This window comes from Haliaeetus albicilla, chromosome 8 (assembly GCF_947461875.1).
Source record: "Haliaeetus albicilla chromosome 8, bHalAlb1.1, whole genome shotgun sequence".
In the NCBI taxonomy this organism is placed as follows: domain Eukaryota; kingdom Metazoa; phylum Chordata; class Aves; order Accipitriformes; family Accipitridae; genus Haliaeetus; species Haliaeetus albicilla.
In genome coordinates this window covers 28599328-28612240 of record NC_091490.1, presented here as the reverse complement: position 1 = coordinate 28612240, position 12913 = coordinate 28599328, and the positions used below count along the sequence as shown (strand labels likewise).

The 12913-nt window shown below is 43.0% G+C and overlaps 2 protein-coding genes across 2 annotated transcripts in view; both read left to right on the top strand.

Moving 5' to 3' along the window:
• Nucleotides 1–3892, top strand: part of LOC104320078 (glyoxal reductase-like) — a gene marked incomplete at its 5' end in the record, with an annotated part of 53020 nt that extends 49128 nt beyond the window's left edge. The window contains 2 exon segments of the mRNA XM_069790722.1: nt 2944–2985; nt 3602–3892. Of these exon segments, the coding sequence (XP_069646823.1) occupies nt 2944–2985; nt 3602–3703 (144 nt within the window).
• Nucleotides 3893–6860: 2968 nt separating this feature from the next.
• S1PR1 (sphingosine-1-phosphate receptor 1) lies at nt 6861–11402 on the top strand. The gene is made up of 2 exons (XM_069789488.1): nt 6861–7331; nt 8586–11402. Exon 2 carries the CDS (start codon nt 8718–8720, stop codon nt 9855–9857), a length of 1140 nt encoding a protein of 379 aa, XP_069645589.1. The 5' UTR covers nt 6861–7331; nt 8586–8717; the 3' UTR covers nt 9858–11402.
• Nucleotides 11403–12913: the final 1511 nt, after the last annotated feature.

Genomic DNA, 12913 nt, shown 5'->3' with positions numbered 1-12913 from the left:
GTTGTTTCAGGACTTTTTCTGGGGTTTGGGTTGGGTTTGGCTTTTCTAGCAATACTTTTGCTACCAGGTAGTAGCTTTAGAACTAAAGAGTTTAATTTAACTATGTACAAAGTCAAGTGTAATTTCAGGCAGTATAGCTTTTTAAGTGCCAGAACTCAGCTGACCCATCCTATGGTGTAGCATGCAGTGTTGCACGTTGTGCCATCACTAATAGCCATTGCTTTCTGCTAGAAGCTGTAATTGCCCCAAGAGACTGGAACCCTGTTATCTCCCGTGAGCTTGGGATATGTCACTGGCGTCTCTTCCTTTGAATACGGTGTTCACAAGTTTTATACTACGTTAGTTAACTTTAGAGTCATTGAGCAAATCCTTTTTTGCTTTTGATGAGGTTGCAGAAGGAAAGGCAGACTCAGTAGATTCATATTTTATGCTCTTCTCTGCGACTCAATTGACATCACGGATGTGGTAGATAGTTTTCTTTTTAAGCAAAGGCGCTGAAGAATAAGTCACATCACCTCATCTAAATGAACATTTCTGAAGTACTGACAACTTTGATCATAGTATAAAGAAATAAGACAACTAATAAGAAATTAGAAAGTGAACAGTAGTAAGATTTAGGGGTAGCAGTAAGGAGATGTTCTGTAATAAGAGCAGAACTTGAAGACCAAAAGGATATAAAAGTGCTGAACATACAAAATCAGGAAGTTTAACTCCTTTTTTTTATTTATTCTTTGGTCAGTTAGCCTGCAGGTGCTCATTTTTTTTTAAGACTTTTTTTTTTAAAAACTCAAAATTCATCCCTCAAGTGAATTCTTGGAATTATATGCATATTCTTCCCCACGGCTGAAATTCTTCCCCTTGTCCATGTTTCTGCAAGACAAGCTTTCTCTAGAGAGAAAACTTTTTTCCCTTTCTACAGTGACCATTTTTAAGATACAGCAATGCATCCATTTTATCAGTGTAACCCATCATCTTGCCAATAGGAACAGGGTATACATCTGAAAATTGAAGGCACTTTTTCTTCCATATTATGTAGGTCATTTATGGTAGTGCCTGATTGGGGCACTCCTTTCTAGTTGAGATAAGCCATTATTTAAAATAAGATACAATTTATCAGTGTTATCTAGCTAAGTGCAATCAGCTGCTTTTGCAGGAGCACTGTGACTCTTAATTGAAGGGAGCTCTCTTGAAACAAGAAAAGGAAGAAATAAACTGAAAGTCAGTGGAAAGGGCGAGGCCATTTTCTATGCAGCTAAGTAGCTTCCTGTCTGAGTGGCTCCCTCTCTACTTTTTCTTGCCTATTTCTGAATTTAATCTTTTATGTTACTGGAGATGAAGGCACCTGAGAATGCTTAATTGAAAAATAATGGGAATAGTTTTGTACAGTGCATACTTGAGAAAAAATTTTTTTTAATCAGGCTGCAGAAGTTTCTACCACACCTGACCTGCAACATAACTTTCAAGACATTATTCTTCTAACTAGCACATGTAATAAACTGCAATACTAGTAAGTTCACAAATCCACTAAGCCCAGCAGACTGCATAATATTCACCCTTCTTTTTGCACTGTGGTTAACACTAGCTGATTTTCTTTTTAAAATAGCAATGCTGAACTGTTCTGACAGGAAAGCTGACGTTAACCCCATGTTTTTGAAAATGGGGACAAAGATGGAGTGGCTCTTGCTGACACTAATTGAATCCAAGCAGTTAACTCTTTCTATGTTGCCACACCCCTTCCAAAGCTTTGAAGCTCATCTCTGACTATGGTGCATTGGGTAAAAACAACAGATACGCCAACCTTCTGGCAATCTTTCATGTTGCTGTGCTGGGAGTCTTTCTCTGTACTAAATCTTTTGGCACATTTTGCAGCCTCCATTAAGATGTCTGCACTTTTGAAAGAAAATGTTGAGCATTTACGCTGCCTTGTAGTGAGCCTATGTTATATTTATGATATAAATGATACAGCCTTACTATTTGTCTTTATGAATGGCTGCTTATCCATCTGCAGCATCACATAGGACTAACTGTAACTGCCAGGACATCAGTACTATCTCCAAAACTGGCCACTACTCATGGGGGGGGGGGGGGGGGAGAACACAAAGCCTGAAATTAATTTAAATCAATGACGCTGATGCTACTTCCCAGTGATACAACATGTATCACTGTGTAAACCATTGTAGGCATGACCAACATTATGGGATGTGCTTCTCTAGGCAGCTTTGCACAGATCCATTTTACCAATCTCAATCACTGTGCCCAAGAGGAATATTTAATAGTGGCTTTGCTAGCCGGTGCCCTTTGAGAACCATTCTGTAGCTGAACTACTAATATGAGATTCAGGAGTATGTTAGCAGCATTATCATCCTATTAATGATTGTTCTATTTTTTTTTTCTCCAGCAAAATAGATTTCCAGGACTTTCTAGATGATGCTTCAAAATTCCAGCATAATGAACTAGTCCTGAGTTCATAACTTGGCTGTGAAATTTGGAGGGGGCGGGGAGTGTACCATTAGTTTCACAATTTTCTGGTAACAAGGAGAGCAGAGATTGTTGGGTTGTTTTGTTCTGGTTTGTTTTTCTTTTTTCTATGAATTCATTTTTTCCTAATGGTTCTTCATGACCTGGATTCATCCCATTGAATATCCATAAGTATAATGTTGCCAAGGTGAATTTACAGTAAATCACTTGCTTTGGGTGCAGTATAAAGGTGGTGGAAGATTAATCTGAAGCATAGCTGTCAAGGTTATAAATATACTTTGGTATAAATTCACTTTCCTGATGTTGAAATATATATATTTGGTGGAGTCTTTATATTCATGAAATGGCAAGCAGCTATTTTATATCACATGGTTCGTGAGATTTTTTGCATGATTATCATAAACCAGATAGAAATGCCTTTGATTAATCTGAAAAATTATCACAGGTGGCTTTGTTTTTTTCCAGGAAATGGTTATTTTACTACTTCCCACCCTCCCCATGTTACTGGTAAGTAATATCTGTAATCTGTCAAATAATTGTGGATTTTCCATCTAAGACTTCTGTTTCTTCAGAATAGCACGTTAAGTTCAGTTATGTCCATTAATGTCTTTACGTTTTCTTCTAGGGTAAACTAGAGTAGGACTTTAGTTGACTGATGCATATCACTGGAATAAAAAATTAACCTTCAAAAAGTTTTCTAATGCTGCGTTATGCAGTTTCGTTACTGTAGAACTTCTGCTATATTTTAATATATATGAAAACAACATGTATCACGATTAGATATATTAAAGTGTGTTATGGTTTTGGGTGCAGTGATACCCAGTAAACCTATTGCATGTCACTTTCTCAACTACTTCAATTCTTTCCACTTGGACTTAAGCTTTTCGTAATGTTATGTTCAGCTTAGTGATCTAAAAAAAGTACAAATTCTCACAAAAATGAATATAGCAACCTTTTTACAATAGCCTTTTAAAACAAAAAAGGCCATTTAATATTAATTCATTATCAATAACTTAAAATAAAAACAGACCACCTGAATTACAGAATGCTAATACTAAACAAATATGTGTGCTTTAGTCTTTGCAGTGTTCTCATCAGTTGTTTTTTTTTCTCTCCAACCCAGGTTTTTTATTTTAATCTGAGGGAAGAAGATATGAAATTTTTGAACACTGTGAATATAAACAGAAAATTAATTCATCTAACCTATCCACTGTGGAAAGGGTAACTTAAACCAGATTGTTCTATACATCTAGTGATGCAACTGAAACATTCATTAATTTTAAGCAGAACAATAAATCTAAATTGTTTTCTTGGGTACTCAGAGTACCTAATAAATATCAATCAAAAAAATCAGTATCCATGGCTTATATATACCGTTATGTTAACAAATTAATAAAATCATTCGTTTACTCTTTTCTTTGTTGATTTCGTACAGATACAGAAATGCTTACTTCCAGCATTTTCTCTGCTTTCTTGGAACTTTCTGGCATATTCTCCCAGTATGGGTTGAGCTATCTCACAATATTATCATTAAGTTTCTTTTGCCTGCATGTACTTCATTTAAGGTGTCATTTTAACCCATTTGAACAGATTGGGGGGGGGGGGAGTCCCCGTTACAGATTTTGAAAAGTATTTGTTACATTTGCACATACAAGAGCATGCTACAATGCATGTAAATCTTGAAAAATTATTCAAAATATGGAATATTTGTTCTGGGATTGCAGTAGAAATCTGAATCTGACTTTTTACACTGTTTTTTACGTTTCATGTAGTCATGAGAATTTTGGGGAATTCTGCAGGCCACTCTTGGTACTTTCTTGGTGAGCAAACCTGTTCTGTTGGTACTGTTTCAACGATCTCCTGTCTTGACCTAGCACATCCGGAAGGAATGGCTCTAGTTTGTGGCCTAAATTGTGTCAGAATGAATAAAAGTACTTTCTGCTTATATAGATAAAGATTTTTGAAGGTGCAGAAAAGTAATGTGTTGGAGAAAAATCCTTTGCTAATCTGTCTTGCAGGGATTTTTTGTATCTTTTCAAGATGGATAATGTTCAGACACTCCTCTGATGCAATCATGAGTTGTCCAGCAGTGCCAGCACTCAGAGAGTAGGGTCTTCTGGTGGTGTCAGAGTCCACTGATCCATTAGTATCCAGGCTTTGGGAGTACCCCAGCTTGCAACTTTTCTGACAAGATCAAAGCATTTTCCTGCAAGGAAATTGCCCTGTGACTAGCCAGCTTTCTGAAATTCCCACTGCACTTAAGTTCTGATAGGAGGTTCCACAAGAACTTTGGTTGTCACAGGCAGTCAATTTTTTTTTCTGTTGCCATGCCCTAAAACGTGAGTTTCCACTCATCCTAAAACCTCAGGTATCTAAGAGCATATACATATCCAAGATCCCTGTGAACAAAAGTGTCTGCTTTTTTATGCTTGCGGACATGTTGCGGAAACTTCGAAGGTTTTTAACTGGTTTACCCAGGTCAAGTTTGTTACGTATCAGTTTGGTGTCCTGATGTGTGCAGCCCTCCTGCTGGCATTCGACAGAGACCTGCATTCTGGTTATTTCTGAAATGGTGTGTGAATAACATCGTGTTCTCCTGTCTCTGTATTCTGACTGTAGGCAATTCCAGAGCTGATTTTTCGAAGGAGCTATATATACCTTGGATTTCTGTAGTGTATTTCACAGAAGTACAAGCTTCCTTAACGCTGGACCTGGCAGTTGGGGAGGTACTGAGAAAAGAGTTTTTGTTCTGTTGGTGGGGATGGAGTGTAACGCTGATGTAAATCACCTCACCGAGACACCAGCATATTTTTGGTAGAGTTGGCTGGACCAACCTGACTTTACCTCTGTTTGTGTTTCAGCCCTTGTAAGCAGGCTACAACCTGTGCAGTTGAGCCACGTTAACCTATCATCTCTGAGGTTTTGGACAGCCTTCAGTGCAACTCTAGCTGATCTGGCTTCATTTGCCTGAGAAGAATGAAGCTATATTTCATCCTCTCTGTTGAGATGTCAAGAGGGCTATAAATGTCTGTGGTCCTCTAATTTTAATGATGCTTTTTGTGATACAAATACCCAAATATTTGGAGTGGAACTGAAATTGCCCAGGTATTTTACACAGCCTCGGACAAATAATTTGTTGGATGTCACATCTCTGAGTTGGAGCCCTCTCAGTTGGTTAACCAATAACCTAAACATGAAAGCCTGTACATCTGACTGCTGAAACCCTGAGTCATTCTATCCTTTAATTAAAGCATGTTCCTTTAATATGTTCCTCTTGCTTAAAATTATGTGAGAATTGTTTCCTAGAGGAAAATGCCTAATGAATGCACTTTTATTTAGTATTTTCTGTAAATTAGCTAAATAAGGGGGAAAGCTTGAAATATCTAGGGTATGTCAGGCAGTTGCAGGGGATGCATATGTCAACCTCAAGCATGATTTATCTTACATGCCTTTTCTGACAGTTGTAATTTAACGGCTGTATTTTCCTCCAGGCTCTCAGGAGGCTAAACATCTTTTCAAGTTTCTAGCTTTGTGGTGGAAGAGTAAATGTCTGTTTGCCAGTGTAATTCATCTGAGTCATTCTGGGAGAGGCGTGGAACAATTCAAGCATGACTATTATAAGAGGGACTCTCTTCCTGAGGGTAGAGTTACTCTTGCTGTCTTTCAGAGGAAAGTTCCCCATAACAGCTGCTACTGCTAATTGACTGGTGCGATGCTATGAACTGAAAGACCTAATATATTGAGCTCTGGTCTATTGTGATATTCTTTTGCATTTCAATTTGACATGGAGTTAAAGAGAACAGAGCAAGGAAGGAAGAGGAAAAATTACCACCAGACTTAGCATTTCACGTACATGGAGGTGGTTTTTCTTTAAAAGTTTGAAGAGAAAAGGAATTACAAAACCTAAACTCACTTCTTTCTCAGTCTCCCTGTAGTAGTACTGTTATTGTAAGTAGTTGTCAGTGCCAGTTTTGTTTTAAAAAATGAATTCAAAACTTTTTTCATATTGTCAACCACGTAGGTTATCTTACAGCCCCCGCTGAAGATTTAAAGACTTTTTGGCATGTGGAAACACCAGCGCAGGGCCGTGTTTGACACCCTGCACGATCGCTCCCGCAGCCCCCGGGCCTGCCCTGCCAGGACAGCAGCACGCCTCTGCACGGCCCCACCTTGGTACAGAGGGAGAAGGGAAGAGCCTCTTCCACGTATTTCCTTAGACGTTACTTATCACGTCCCCGAGCAGCAAGGACTGCGGTGGCACTGCTCGGAGGGGGAAGACAGACGGGGGGGAAGGTGCCCAGCAGCACACACACACACACACACACACACACCCCCCCCGAGGCGCGGGGGCCGCGCTGGGGGCCAGCGGCGTGCCGGCCGTGGGAGGAGGCGGCGGCGTCCGGGGCAGGGACCCGGGCCGGGGCGTCCCCCTCCCCGCCTCCCGCGGCCGGGCAGGGCGAAGCGGGTCCCGCGGGGGAGCTCCCCGCCTCGCGCCCTCCTGGCCCCTCGTTCTTCCCCAGGCCCGCGGGGTCCATAAAAGCCCCCGCACGGCAGCGCCCGCGGCCGCTCCCTCGCCGGCGGGCGGCGGGCAGGGCCGGGGCGGGGCGGGGCGGCGGGGATGCCCCGGCCGCCGGCGGGGCGCTGCCAGCTCTCCCCCGTGCAGGTCCTTCGACCCGAGCCGCCCCGTGGCCGCGAGCAGGGAGGAGTTAGAAGGGAATAATCGGAAACGGGGTGGAGAGCAGCAGCTGCAGAAACATTAAAACCACCGAGCCCCCGGCCCGGCCGCCGGAGTCGCTCCGCGGGCACGCAAGATGCGCAGGGCCGACGGGGGCTCCGCGCCGCGCTTGAGCGAGGTAAGGCTGGGGCAGCCGCGGCCCCGCGCCGCGCCGCACCGCACCGCACCGCACCGCAGCCCGCGCACCGCCGCAGCGCGGGGCCGACGCGGCCGGAGCCCGGGGCCGCCGCGAAGTACCAGCGCCGCCGGCCGCCTCTCGGCGCGACCCCCGGAGCTCCCGAAAGAGAAGAGGCGAGGGGGCTGTGCCCGGCCCCGCCGGGCCCGGCTTGAGGCTGCGTCCGGCGGAGGCGGTGCGGGACGGGAGCGGTGCGCGGTAGCGACCGAAGCGGAGCAGGAGCGGGCCGGGAGCGGTGCGGGACAGGAGCCCGGGAGCAGCGCGGGGAGCCGAGCCCACTGGCCTCGCACCTCCTGCTTTGCTCCGCTTAGGCTGTAATTTAACGACTCTGCCCGTTCTTTCCCGGTGTGATTTCACGTCTTTACTTTAAGTGTCCATTGGGAAATGTTTATACGTAAAGAGGGTTTCCTCTATATCTGTATTCTTTAGTCACGCCCGTTTCAAAAGCTTGCGATGCTAATTATTCAAATGCGAGGTATTTTTTTGCCATCCTTTGTTTCAGACCCACGGAATGGGCTTGCTGTCTAGCTTATCTACATATTTTTCTTGATTTTCTAAACTTTTTACTGCTCCGGGTTTTGTAAAGCATGTTCTTTCTTTTATTTAGCAAGGGCACCCCCTTCCTGTTTACAGCTTTGAGGTGATCTCTTGCTTATATATACATCAGTGAATTCACTCTTCGAGATGGCCTCAGTAAACTGCGTAACTGCCCCCTTCCAAAGCTTATTCAGACTTTATTAATGGAGGAGAATACAGGTCTTCTGCCAAGTAATTTCTGTGCAGGCTTTCATGCATTTGCAGTTAAATCAAATCAAGCCCTTTCCCTTTCTAAATCTTTGCCATTATATTACAAGGTGTGTTTCCTATTGAAGAAAAAGATACACTAGAACTTATTGCTGGGGAGCTTTGAGATCTTTCGCCTTGGAAGAAGTCCAGTAACGCAGCCCTTGCCGACTCCAATTTACCTGTTCAGCTCTGCATGACAGAACTTTTTTTGTCTTATTAGCTTTACTGATTGAATATGCTTAACCATCTTTTAAATGTATTTTGGCAGCTGAACGAAACAGATTCCTGTGTGAATACATGGGTGACTCTTGACATACAATTAAACTAGCAGACTATTATAAACCGTTTATCATTTGTTACATTGTTTGCTTGCTTTCTTTTAACTGTGGGCTTTATGCCTCTTGTTCTCAGGGCTGCGGTTTCTGAGGCTGTGCAGCAGCGCCAGGCAGGCTGCGGGCCCAAGGAGCTGCGGGACAGCCACCGGGTTTGCGCTCAGCGTCACCGTCCGGTGGCCGCGGGGGAGGCGGCACCCAGCCGGGCACCATGAGCTCCGGCACCACCGCCCCGCTGAAGGTCGTCGGCAACCTCGCCAGCACCGATGTCAACTATGTCATCAAAGAGCATTATAATTACACAGGAAAGCTAAATGAGAACACGGACAGTGGAATAAAAGTGACGTCGGTGGTTTTTATCATCATTTGCTGCTTTATAATCTTAGAGAACATTTTTGTCTTGCTCACCATCTGGAAAACCAAGAAGTTTCACAGACCCATGTACTATTTCATTGGGAACTTGGCTCTTTCAGACTTGCTGGCTGGTGTGGCTTACACTGCCAACCTCCTGCTATCTGGACACAAAACCTATAGCCTCACCCCCTCCCAGTGGTTTGTAAGAGAAGGCAGCATGTTTGTTGCCTTGTCAGCTTCTGTGTTCAGCCTGTTGGCCATTGCCATTGAGAGATACATCACCATGTTGAAGATGAAACTCCACAATGGCAGTAACAGCTTCCGCTCCTTCTTGCTGATCAGTGCTTGCTGGGTTATCTCCGTGATACTCGGGGGACTCCCAATCATGGGCTGGAACTGCATCAGCCTCTTGTCCAACTGCTCCACCGTGCTGCCTCTCTACCACAAGCACTATATTCTCTTTTGCACCACTGTTTTCACTGGCCTTTTGCTATCTATTGTCGTCCTCTATTGTAGGATCTACTCCATGGTGAGGACTAGGAGCCGCAGGCTGACATTTCGGAAAAACATTACCAAAGCTACTAGGAGCTCAGAAAAGTCACTAGCGTTGCTCAAGACAGTGATCATAGTCCTGAGTGCCTTCATCGCCTGCTGGGCTCCCTTGTTCATCCTGCTTTTACTGGATGTGGGGTGTAAAGTGAAGACCTGCCCAATCCTCTATAAAGCAGAGTATTTCTTAGTACTGGCCGTGCTCAATTCAGCCACGAACCCTATCATCTACACCTTGACAAACAAAGAGATGCGGAGGGCTTTCATCAAGATTCTGTGCTGCTGCAAATGTCCCCCAGCAGATTCTGGGACCAAATTCAAGAGGCCGATCATTGGAGGGATGGAGTTCAGCCGGAGTAAGTCTGACAACTCCTCCCACCCACAGAAGGAAGAAGGCGACCATCCTGAAACCATCATGTCTTCGGGCAATGTTACCTCATCTTCTTAGGAGTAACCATGGGGGTGTATTTCAGAGCTTTCCTCTGAAATCAGGGAGCTGAGATGCCTCCTGCTCACGGCAGTAGCGCTGGGCTAAGTGAGCAAGTAGCATTAGTTCTAATGAGGCAAACGGTGCACTTGTGAGGCTGGAGTTCAAGAAATGGGACAGACTGTTCTGGCTCGAAAATCTTTTTCCCTGGAACATGTTTTGTCTTTGCACTGAGGCAGCTCAGGATTGTCAGGCGCATTCATATCCTGAAATCTCCTTAGTAACTCTGAAAGACTGATGCCTTGGTGAAATGATGCCTGGTGTGTGTGAGAGAAAGAGAGAGGGAGAGAGGGGGAGGAGGGAGAATGAAGCTTTTTTTTTTTTTTTTTCCCATGTGAGAAGAATGTGAAGTTATTTCTCCTTTACTTGCAGCAAACCACTGACACAAAGATCTTTCTGTACTGAATTTAGTGGTGGCTCTTGTATAGTTGGTCAGAAGTGTTCATTTAGCATGTAACGAGGAAAGAGATCACACAAATATAACTTACACCATGTACAACCATAATTTGGCATCACTTTCCAGAGTTTTAAGTCATAAGGTTTTATTTGCAGAGTCCAAAGCTGTTGGGGTTTTATTTAGCAAGATCATAGCTGTGAATTTTTGCTGTCAGTCCATATTACATTTGAAGACCATGAGCCAGACTCTGCAGTAACTTTCACCTGTACAATTCTATTGACTGCATCAGATTTTATGGAGTAGCTCAGAGCAGCATTTAGCCCCATATGTTGATTGCCTTGATATTCTATAGCATTACATAAACTGCATTATCATGACAAATGCAAGGTAGAACTAAAGGTCATTTCTCTTTAAGATGAGTGAAAGTAAATCTAATAGTATAAGATACTATTGACAACAGCAGGATTTTTGCCTAAGTAGGAAGAGTTAACACTGAAGGGGCATTTCAGTGTCAGGTTCATAGTCTTTCCAAAGGTAAAGATCAGTTGGAAAATCTGAAGAGTCCCTTGAGTTTCAGAAGAATAAAAGGAAAGTTGAAGTGAAATGACCATAGATAAATGCACTTCCATAACAAAATGCAATACATTTTGGCACATTTTATTAATGTTTATAATTTCAGCAAAGATGTCTGTATTTTATCAGTTCATGGAGAAAGTACCTGTCATTAAATTGAATGTATTTGTTTTACAGCATCATTTTACTCCTCTATTTTTCTAACCTGTGCTAATGGGGTTGAATGTGTACAATGTAAATAAGTTAATAAGATGCAGGAGTCTTCATGTGCCTAGAGTATTACTATAACAAAAGTGGTATATCTGGGATAGCTGAGAGCAATTGATTGATTTACAGTTATTGGCAATTCCTAGAAGTGGTATTTTGTAAAGAAAATTTATTGCCTTTGTAGTAAAATTTCCAGTGCAATTAAACTGTTTTGTTTTGGTTTTTTTCTGGTTTAAAAAATAGTATTTAAAATGTTTCTGACTTTTATTGTTCAATTTGCACATAGCTTTATTGACTTCTAAACATTAATAAACTGATTTTTTTTTAAAGATTCTGTTATCAAATTACTAGTAGTTTTGCAGTATTGTGGGGGTTTCATGCCAGGTGTGGTTTCTTGTTGACAGAAGCCAGCGAAAGAATTCCTTGATTTCAGTACATGCTGGGATTAAGCCAATTCTGTGGGGACATAAGATGCATAATGCCACTTATAGGATCATGTAAAATACAAAATGAATGCTAGAATATAATTTTTCATCAGCACATGCTGTATCAATGAAATGCCATTAAAAGAATCTCTACAGTAGCAATTCTCCAAGAGCTAATGAAGTACAGAGGAAAAGACAGATGCCTGCCAGTTTTACCATGAATGTCTGGAGTAGAATAAGTGAAATAATTAATTTATATCACTAACATAATTTGTAAGTTTAATTCTTAGCTTATTGCAAACATCAGGGAAGTTTATGAAACATAGAATGGCGGCCTCAGCTATGTAACTGCTGCAGCTCTGTTGGGTCCACCAGTGAAGACTGTGGCAGCATAGTTGAATAGGTACTGCATTACTTCTTCCAAAGGCTTGACTTCCATTTCCTCTCTTGCGGCCATTCCCTCTCAGCATTACTTTTAAGTTCCATGGAGCTTGTACAGGATGCAGTTGGAGTGTGAAGATAAACCTCACCTTCTTGTACTGTATGTCATCGCCGTGCAAGGTTTACTGTGGGAAACAAGAGCCTACTCACTGAGGAAGGCTCTGGGTCATAACCTCACTTCCTGAAGGAAATACCAAAAATGCCCCAAAGACAAAAGAGTGGAAACAGGCTGGAATTTCTCTCCATCTGTCTGCCTATACGGAAGGAATGATTTCATGTGTGCTCACTTCCTAAGCTTTTAATTAGTGACCTGAGCAGGGCTGGAAAAAATGTCAAATCTGTATTTACGCAAAAGATAAAGTCTCTCTTGGCTCAGGCCTTCATTTGGCCAGGGATGGTTTATGCTGGGTGCTGACAGTCATGAGGGAAAGCGCTGCTTTGTCCCAGGGATAAAGTCACTTCTGTGCAGAGCACCAAAAGTATATAAACCATGAAAGTCCAAGTTAAGCCCTCAATGTGCTACCAGTGAGTAAATAAAGGCAATGTAGGGGGACGAGGCAATGTACAGGGATGTCTGAATTTGTAAGGGTGTTTTTATCCAAAGGACGAGGGCCCTTCCACTCTTGAAGCCTTACGGGCATTAAGGTTGTTTGTCCCACATGGGTCTGTGGCAAGGGACGAGCTGTGTCACAGCATGGCTGTCTCACTGGCCCCTCATGACTACCACCGGCCTTTCTGTATTTGTATCTGATAGACCACAGGTGAGTCACTTCCCTTCCCTTTGCCTTTGTTTCTGTATCCCTCACTTATCTATCTCGTCTAATTGCACTGCGGGCCTTTGCGGAAAATGACTGTTTCCCCTATGGAGGTGACTGTGTGATGGAAGCCCAGTTTTGGTAGGGAAATCAAAGCCCTATGTAATTCACGCAATAAAAGAAATGCAAACGCCAGAATGTGGCACTGGGCCATGGGAA